Here is an 8,435-nt window from a genome sequence, read left to right as displayed (position 1 = left end):
ACCCCAGGGCAAGGCTCTGCCCTCCCCTCCAGCTCGATGGACGGCTGGGAATCTCCAATGGATGCAGTGGGAAAGGACAAAGCCCTCCCCAGGGCATTCCCGGCTCCTCCGGACTCATTAAGGCAGCAGCTCATCAGGCTCTACAGATAATTACAGCTTCTTACAAATTCAATTTTGCCAGGGAGAGGAGGGGAGGAGGACTCCTCTCCTGAGTCTTCCAATGGATTCTGAAATCCTGGGAGATACTTGAGGAATGCATGGAGCAGGATCCCAAATTAAACCATCCCTCCCAGCCTTCTCCGCCATCCCAAGGGATGTCCCAGCCAGGTGGRGTCACCTCAGAGCCCGGGATCTCTACCCTGTCACCCTCCTCACCCTGGCACTGCTGGAGCCCAGAAAAAAAGAGGGAAAATCTCCCTCTGGAGCCTTAAAAGATGGATATTTTCCAGGTCTCATTTAATGACACAGGAGTTGAGGAGCCTTAACATGTTCCAGAAGATCTCTGTTGCCTTTTCCCATGGAAAAATCACCCTTGCTGRCCAATAACTAACAGATAGGAGAGGAGGGGAGAGAAAAACATTAAATCAAGGATAAAATAGTCAGGAAAACATCAAATCACAAGTGAAATCCAATGTTCTCTAAAAATCTGCAGTTTATTCATTAGAATTCAGTGAAAGGAACATTCATTTTAAAACACAATCAATACATTAAAAACTTGGAAGGACTAGTAGCAATGAGAGCAGGAAGGAAACAAAAACCCCCAAATTCAGACAGGTTGGTCACCTGGGAGGAGCTGCCAGCCCGGCAGCGGGATGGGGCAGCCAAGGATGAGGGTTAATTCCTTATTTCCTTAGAACTGAGAGGCTTTTTTTGGATTTTAACTTCTCACTTCACCCAAGGAGAGCTTTTGGTGACTCAGTGTGGGTRAGAAGAGCAGGAGGTCCCAGCTGGAGAGGAGAGAGCCCCGAATTCCAGGGCAGAGGGAATGTGGAAGGTGGGTCTGAGTGTCCCGGGAATGTTTGCTGAGCAACCCTGTGCTAGGAATGGGCAAAGCCAACCAAGAAACCGTTTAAAAGCACCATTAGGTGACAAGTTATTAATTAGAAGACGTAAAAATCTATGYAGAGCCAAATCCATGGCAATTGCCATCTCTGCTGGGGGGGRAAAATGGGGGAAAAYGTGGTTTGGGCTGGATTTTAGCATTGCAGAAGCTCTTCTCCCCTCTGGTTCCAAAGCTCAAGGCAGTATCAGCACAGGAAGATGCTGCAGTGATGCAGGAGCACAGGGCTGGAGCTCCCTGGAGGAGGGAGGAGGGGAAGCTGGCGAGCCCTGCTAATCCCAGGATTATTGAAGGAACAATCCTCAGGCACCAGGGCAGAATCCCAGCTCCCAGCCCAGCCAGGGAGCACCAAGGGCACAGGAAACCTGTTCAGKATGCACCAACCAACAGCATCTCCTGCACAGGGATGGAAGAAAARCCCCAGTTTTGGATAAAATAACATCAGCAGACAGCAGGGAAAGCCTCAACTGAAACCTGTGGGCTGTTTTTAACAACACTTCGAGGGAGAAATCACCAAAATCCACAAATTCAGATGAAAAACAACACTGAAAAGCAAAGAAGGGACAGCCGAGTGTGACAGAGGAGGGTTAAGGAGGTCTCAGGTGTGTGCAAAGTGTGTGTTGGTGGAGCTGGGAAGAGCCCCCAGCCCATTCCCCAGGGAGCAGGGTGGGATCCTGGCACGGCAGCAGCAGGAATGGCCTTTTCTCCATCAGAAAAGCAAACCACGCCACTCGGAAAGACACGACACACGAGTAAAAGAACAGTCTGTAAAATTTCCCCATAATTATAAAATGCAAAACTATACAAAAATAGAGAAAATCGACYGTTTTCTTGTGTGTATAAAAACAAACGAACAAAAGAAAAYCCCAAAGTCCCCAGAAAGCAATACAGAACCTCTTGGTAGGCTGASCACAACGGCAGTGGTTTCATCCCAACTCCACAGCCCCAATTCCTCCCTTCAGGCAAGGCCTTCCCTGCAAGGGACAGGCCAATTCCTCGAGTTTTTCCTAAATATCTCGGAGGACAATCTGCTGTTCCTGACTTTGAAGGTTTCTGGTTGGGAAGCCCTTTTGCATAAGAAGCCTCAATGAGCACCCCAAATGTRAGCTCCTTGGGTAAGGCAGTGTTGGACTGATCCAGCTCCAGACTGGGTTTGTTCCCGTGTATCCCGAGTGGGTTTTTTTGGGAAGAGCGGCTCATCAGGCAGTGAAATCCAATCCCTACTKCAGTGATCATTCACAGGCTGAGTTACTGCATTGGAAATTCTGATTTCTTTGGGTTAACGGGGCAGAATCCGCCAATAATCCAGCAAATTAGTGACTAACTGCGCTAGGAAAACTCATTTAAATTCCAGAGCTATTTGCCTCATTGAATTCCCATCGAATTTAGAGGAGAAACCTTTGGTATCAAGTCAGATTATCAAGCCTTGGCTGCATTGCTCCCCCCAAACCTCCCCGTCTCGTACCTATAACTGAACCCCGCACTCCTACRGACCCCCTGGAACATTCATGAAGCATCGAGACATTCCCAGCCCTCAGCAGGACTTTGGCAAAGGCTGCCCCAGGGCTGAACAATGCTCCAGAGCCTGGAGTCCACGAGATACCTTTGGTGAGACACTGAAAGGAAAGAAAGCAGGGACTGAATGCAGCTAGGGTGTCATGGGGGTGACAGGGTCCCCATGGTGTCCCCAGCAGGGTTTGCCCTGGTTTGTGTGCTGTGGGTGGGGTGAAAGTGGCATGGACCCAAAGCTGGCCCTGCTCCACTGAGGGATATCCAAAATTCATTAGCAGCTGTGCTAACAAGGGGAGCCACAACCTCCGAGCGAGGGGACCTTCCTTCTCCTGGCTGACCCCGTTCTCCTCTCCAGGGGTGGCAGTGGCACCAAGAGCTGGGYTTGTCCCAGGAAATCCTTCTTGTGTCCCAGAGGGAGGGGAGCAAAGAACCACGGTCCCTGTGGAACTCCCTGCAGCAGGACTGGCAGGAAAACACAGAAAAATTCAGGTTTGAGCCTGTGGGATCCACAGAGATGGATCTGCTGTGCCTCAGCAGGAAAATCACTTYGCACACACAGGCTGAACCAAGCCTGGCTCTGCCTCTTCCTGCTCCTGCCCAGATATCCACAGACAGGGCAGAGGAATCTCTTCTCAAAAGGAATATCAAGACCTCATTTTGCTCAGGGAGAAAAAAAACCCAAAAAAACCCCAAACTAGCTCCTTGTGCCTGGAAATCCAGGGATGGCAGGGAGCAGCTGATGGAGCCACATCCACATGGAGGGAGAGCAGTGGTTACCGAGCCGGGCAGGATTCAGAAAACTGAGTCGGGCCCAGGCAGAGCCACCCTCGCTCCACAAATGTGGGACAACTCAGGTATTTCCACTTCGGGATTATTTTTTTTTTTTGAATGCTACAAATTCTGCTGCAAAGRAAAAACAGAAAAGGGGCAATAAGGGGGGAAAACAAAACTCACTGGTAATGGATTTAAATCAGAACACAGAGCTTGGACAGGACAGGGAAGCAGCTTTTTGTCATGGATTGGGGGTTTGGCCAGAGCTAAGGGGGTTTGGGATCACAGAGGACAGGGGGAACCAGATGGAACAGATGTCACAGGAGCTCACAGGACGCCCCAGACAAAGTCTGTCCCCTCAGCATGTGTTACTCCTCCACGTTCCTTCAAAGAGGCAAAAAATCCCAAACCTTCCAGCAACTTCCAGCTTTTTTGTTCCCTCCAGCCAGGAGGAGGAAGTTGAGAAGCCCAATTTAGTTGTGGTACCTCCCAAATTCCAATGAACACTAAACTTCCCTCCTGTTGCTTTAYGCAAAGAAAACAACCATAAAATAATAAAATTAAATTAAAAAGCCACAGAACTTCCTTTTGARAAAGTAAGAGCATCTGCCACTTCACAGCTACAGGCACGATGCAAATTTAGCTTATTTCAAAGGCCTGGTCCCTGTGCCCGTGGCCCCGGAGAGGCCAGGAGCCTGGCACAAAGCACGGGAAAGGTTTCCATCAGGAATTCYGCACCGTGAAGACAGACCACAACAAAGGAGGGACAAACACTCTGTTCTTCAAAGGGACACCATGGACAGCACATCTCTCTGAGCAAATGGAAACTAGACCTGCAGCACACACACAAAACTCCTGCTTTCCTTCGGGGCAAGGAAAAGTCAAATAAACAAAACCATTGCTGCGAAGTTCCCCTTCCCAGCTGACTCACCCCCATCCTCGCTCTGGGAACAAYCGGCACTCTTCCTCCCAGCTCCCCGGACTGAGCCCGAGATGGAAGACATTCAAAGTGAGTCTGAACCGAAACATTTCACCAAGAGAACAACCCCATGTCCCTCCAAAGTCTGCCCAAGGYTTGTTCCCTCAGCACCAACACTGCACAAACCCCAACCTGCCACACCAGCAACGGGTCCATCCCCAGCTTCTACCRGGAACTGCTGCTGCACTTGGCACTGGAGAGGGCTGGAAAACCAGGAAGTGCCTCAGTGTCCATGAAGGAATCCTGGAGGCAGCTCCAAACCCYGCCACAGCATCTGCAGGGGTGAGGYCACAGAGGGCTGCAGGAGKGGGGCATCAGCCCAGCTCAAATTATAGTGCCCCCTGCAACTGCTCCTGGTGTTCTCCCTCTTACCCTTCCCTTTCCACCCCTGCCCAGAGCAGCCCCTTGGCTTGGCGACATAGTGACATTCCTCCAACCCCTTGGCTTGTGACATGGTGACATTCCTGCAGTGCAGTGTTGTTCCTGCAGTGCATCGGTGACATGGTGACATTCCTGCAGATAATCGGCCTCGGTGACACAGTGACATTCCTGCAGCCCCTTGGCTCAGTGACATGGTGACATTCGTCCTGCCCCTTGGCTTGGTGACACGGTGACATTGCTGCAGCCACTTGGCCTTGGTGACAGGGTGACATTCCTGCAGATACTCGGCCTTGGTGACACAGTGACATTGCTGTAGATACTTGGCCTTGGTGACATTCCTCCAGCCCCCTGGCTTGGTGACATGGTGACATTCCACAGCTACTCAGCCTCAGTGAGACTGAGCGTGGCACTGCRGCCGCTGCCATGCCCCGGGGTGGCCCTGCCCTTGAGGGGCTCGGCGCAGCGCTCTGGGCTCTCAGTGGCCCTGCTGCTCCCACTGGGATGTTGTGGCATGCCCTGGGCAATGCCCACAGGTTTGCCCTTGGCACGGTGCTCTGGGGAGCAGGCGAAGCCAAAGCTCGGGGGCAGCTCCGCCTCTCCCAGGGGTACCAAGCGGGCCGGCTTGGGCACCTCCCCRTGGTACCTGTAGGGCGCGGCTGCCTCCCGGGCCCACCTGGCCTCAGGCTGCAGCGGGAGGTTGGAGGGCCGCAGCGGGTGCCTGCTCAGCTCTGGCTCCGGAGCCTCCCCGGTGCCACCCCGGGACAGAGGCAGGAAAGGGGACACGGTGTCAGGCGGCTCTGATGGCTCCCAGATGCTCTCCACGGCGCCGGCCGGAGCAAAGCCCCAGAGCTCCATCCCGCCGGGAACTGCATCGGTGCCGTGCTGGAAGTGCTGCAGGCCTGGCCAGCTCAAGCCACCCTCGGGAGCCATCAGCWCTCCCTCCTCCTTGCTCCTGCTCCTCCTGGCTCCGCCAGAGTCCTTCCTGCCAGCCTCGCGCTTGGCCCAGAGCCGGCAGGGCTGGGGGCCRCTGCGGGGCCCCTGCGGCTCGGCCAGCTCGAACTCCAGGCTCTCCGTGTCCAGCGAGCGGCTCCTCCGGTCCACAGAGAGCGGTGCCGGCATGGAGGGGCTGAGGCCGTGCAGGCGCAGGTGGCGGGGCAGGCTGGCCACCCCCCAGTTGCAGCTCTGGAAGGAGCCCAGGGAGAACCCCGGGGACATTCTCTCATCACATTCAGCCAACGACTCTTTCTGTCCGTAACCGTCGTCAAAGGCCTCGGCAATGTCCTCGCCTGCATTCAGCTCCGGTTGCTGCTCACACTCTCCTTCCCCGTCCTGCTCCACGTCCACCACGTCGAAGGTGACCATGGTGGGGAGGGCGGGCAGGTTCTGTGTGAAGGATGAGCTGGAGGCCGAGCTCCCCAAGCTCTCGGAGAGGCTGGAGAAGAGGGTCCCACTGCTGGCAAACTCCACCAGCGCCTGCGAGAAGCTGACGGCRTGCTCGGGCTCGCTGCCCACCTGGGGCTCACCGGGGGTGGGCTCTGCTCCGCCACCGCGCTCTGGCTCAGGGAGCCTGTAGCCAGGGAACAGCCCTGCCTTGGCAGGGGCCACACTGCCATGGATCGAGTCCCCAAACATCCCACAATCCAGGTCTGCATCGAACCCTGGGTTGTTCTTTGTAAGCTGAATAAGGCAACTTCCTGGGGCTTTTTGGCCGTTGTAACAGTTTTCCGGACACAGAGTCCCTGGAAAATCCCTCCACTCTGGATTTTCAGCCCTAGCCACTGAAACCCCACCATTGACAGCCCGGGTTGGGGTGTGTGAGGCCACCTGCTCGCTCCCAAGGCCACTCTGACTCTTGCCAATGGAACTGGCTGCTCTCGTTTTACATTCAATGCACTGCTTTTCCCTGGGACACTTCTCCTTGCCAGAGACATCCAGGCGTTTCAGGACCGGTTCCCTCTGCAGCTCCCAGTAGAGCAGCTCTTTCTGAATGGCTGCAAGCCCCTCTTCTTCAGTTTCCATCAGCTCTCTCTTCTGATCCATCATCTGCTGGATCAGGCTCTTCTCTGCAGGRATGCAGAAGTCCATGAAGTAGCTGAAGAACTCCTGGCGTGGGACTTTGCCCTCGAACAGGGATTCCTCCCCMTGAGAGGGGCTCATCAGGGCATCAAATTCGTAAAGTGCATCTCCGCTGTAGCTGTCCCGGGGCAGTCGGTCCTTCTTGAGCTCCTCTCCGGCCTCATCCTCCGGCCCTGGTGTGGTGGAGTCATAATAGCCCTCATCACTGTTCGGGGCAGACTCCTGCTGGTCACTCTGGGGCGTCAGGAGGTCAACACCATCCATGGTGTCCCTGATGTAGGGATGCGCGTCGGCCTCGTGTGAGGCGTGGGTCTCCAAGCTGCTGCTGGACACCTGGGCCCTGTAGCTCCTGTCCCCTGGCACGCCACTGTCCCACACCTGGTGCAAGTACTCCTCAGCCTCCTCAGGGATGGCCATCTCCTCACCGCCGCCCTGGTAGGTGACGAGGCAGGAGCTGCGTTTGGTGGCATCTCGGCTGCGCTCCACCGAGATGCTGCTCTCGGCGATGTCAGGCTCGGCAATGTCATCCCCRCACCCTGTCAGGGAGTCGAAGCTCTTCAGGGAGGTGACATCGCCCAGGATGAGGCTCAGTAGGTCCCCAGAGTGCAGGCAGGGAGGCTCGTTGTCCATGAAGTCAGGATGGAAGGCCAGCAGCAGACTGTCCCGGTCAAACTCAGCGCAAGCAGCAGCCTCAGCCCCTGATTTTGTATCTGGAACATCCCTGTTCCCTGGCACAGCCATCGTGTCCCCCTCGGAGMTGCCTCCATCAGCCACAGGGCAGGCGGGCTCAGTGGCCTCAGCACAGCTGGGCTCACCCCCTGAGCTCCCTGGGCAGGCCATGGCCTCAGGGACCGGCCCTGCTCCTCTGCCCTCCGTGGCCTCTTGGCCCTCCACTCCCACTCCAGGAGCATTCCCAGCCTCYTCCACGTCCCCATTCCACTCAGGGAGCTCTGCCTTCTCACTCTCGGCAGCCTTGCTCTTCCGGTGGCGCCGAATGCTGTTAAAGAATCCTTTCAGCCCTTTTTTGGGTCTGGGGAAAGATGATTTCTCCCCGTTGGGCTTTTTCTCACAGCCCTCGATGCTCCCGGGGGGAGAGCTGTCCTGCTGGCCCAAATCCCCTCTGGCACCGGTGTCCACAGGCAGCTGAGCGCTACGGGAGCTGGGCAGGGGGCCCRGGTGCCCATCCCTGCCACCCTCCAAAGGGCTGTCCAGCTGTGTCCCGCTGCCCTTGTCACAGGCAGCGCTGCTCAGCCCATCGTGGGTCTTGCACTTGCTGAGCCCCTTCTTGCCGCGGCCCCCGAAGAAGCTGGGCAGGGTACAGATGCTCCTCTTGCCCCCAAAAAGCTTGAAGGCCGTTTTCCTCAGCTTGCCGGGGGGCGGCTGCTGCGGCTCCGCTGCCACCACGGAGCCATTGGCGCTGTCGGGAGGGGCGTCCCTGCCCTCCTCCCGCCGCTGGTCCCCTCCGTCCCGCTCCTCCGGGCTGCCCGTTTCCATGGCAGCGGGGCGGGCCTGGATCTAGCTGGAAGCAGCGGCTTTGGGAGCGCAGCGCTCCGGGTGCAGGGATGGACACATCACAGCCGACCTGAGGCACAGGGAAAGGGAGAGGTGAGCACAGGGCAGTGAAATGGGCACAGCTGGAGGCACAGAGGTCACAGG

The 8,435-nt window shown here is 56.1% G+C and overlaps 1 protein-coding gene across 1 annotated transcript; it reads right to left on the bottom strand.

The window, feature by feature from the left end:
• Positions 1–627: 627 nt before the first annotated feature.
• AMER1 (APC membrane recruitment protein 1) lies at positions 628–8,435 on the bottom strand. The gene has a single exon (XM_057386639.1). The coding sequence runs from the start codon at positions 8,271–8,273 to the stop codon at positions 5,082–5,084; it is 3,192 nt and encodes a 1,063-aa protein (XP_057242622.1). The 5' UTR covers positions 8,274–8,435; the 3' UTR covers positions 628–5,081.

Source organism: Malurus melanocephalus, unplaced genomic scaffold (assembly GCF_030028575.1).
Source record: "Malurus melanocephalus ecotype Western Australia unplaced genomic scaffold, MMel_1.1 scaffold_1021, whole genome shotgun sequence".
NCBI classification, from domain to species: domain Eukaryota; kingdom Metazoa; phylum Chordata; class Aves; order Passeriformes; family Maluridae; genus Malurus; species Malurus melanocephalus.
The sequence above is the reverse complement of the archived record's forward strand: the minus strand, read 5'-3'. Positions and strand labels throughout refer to the sequence as shown.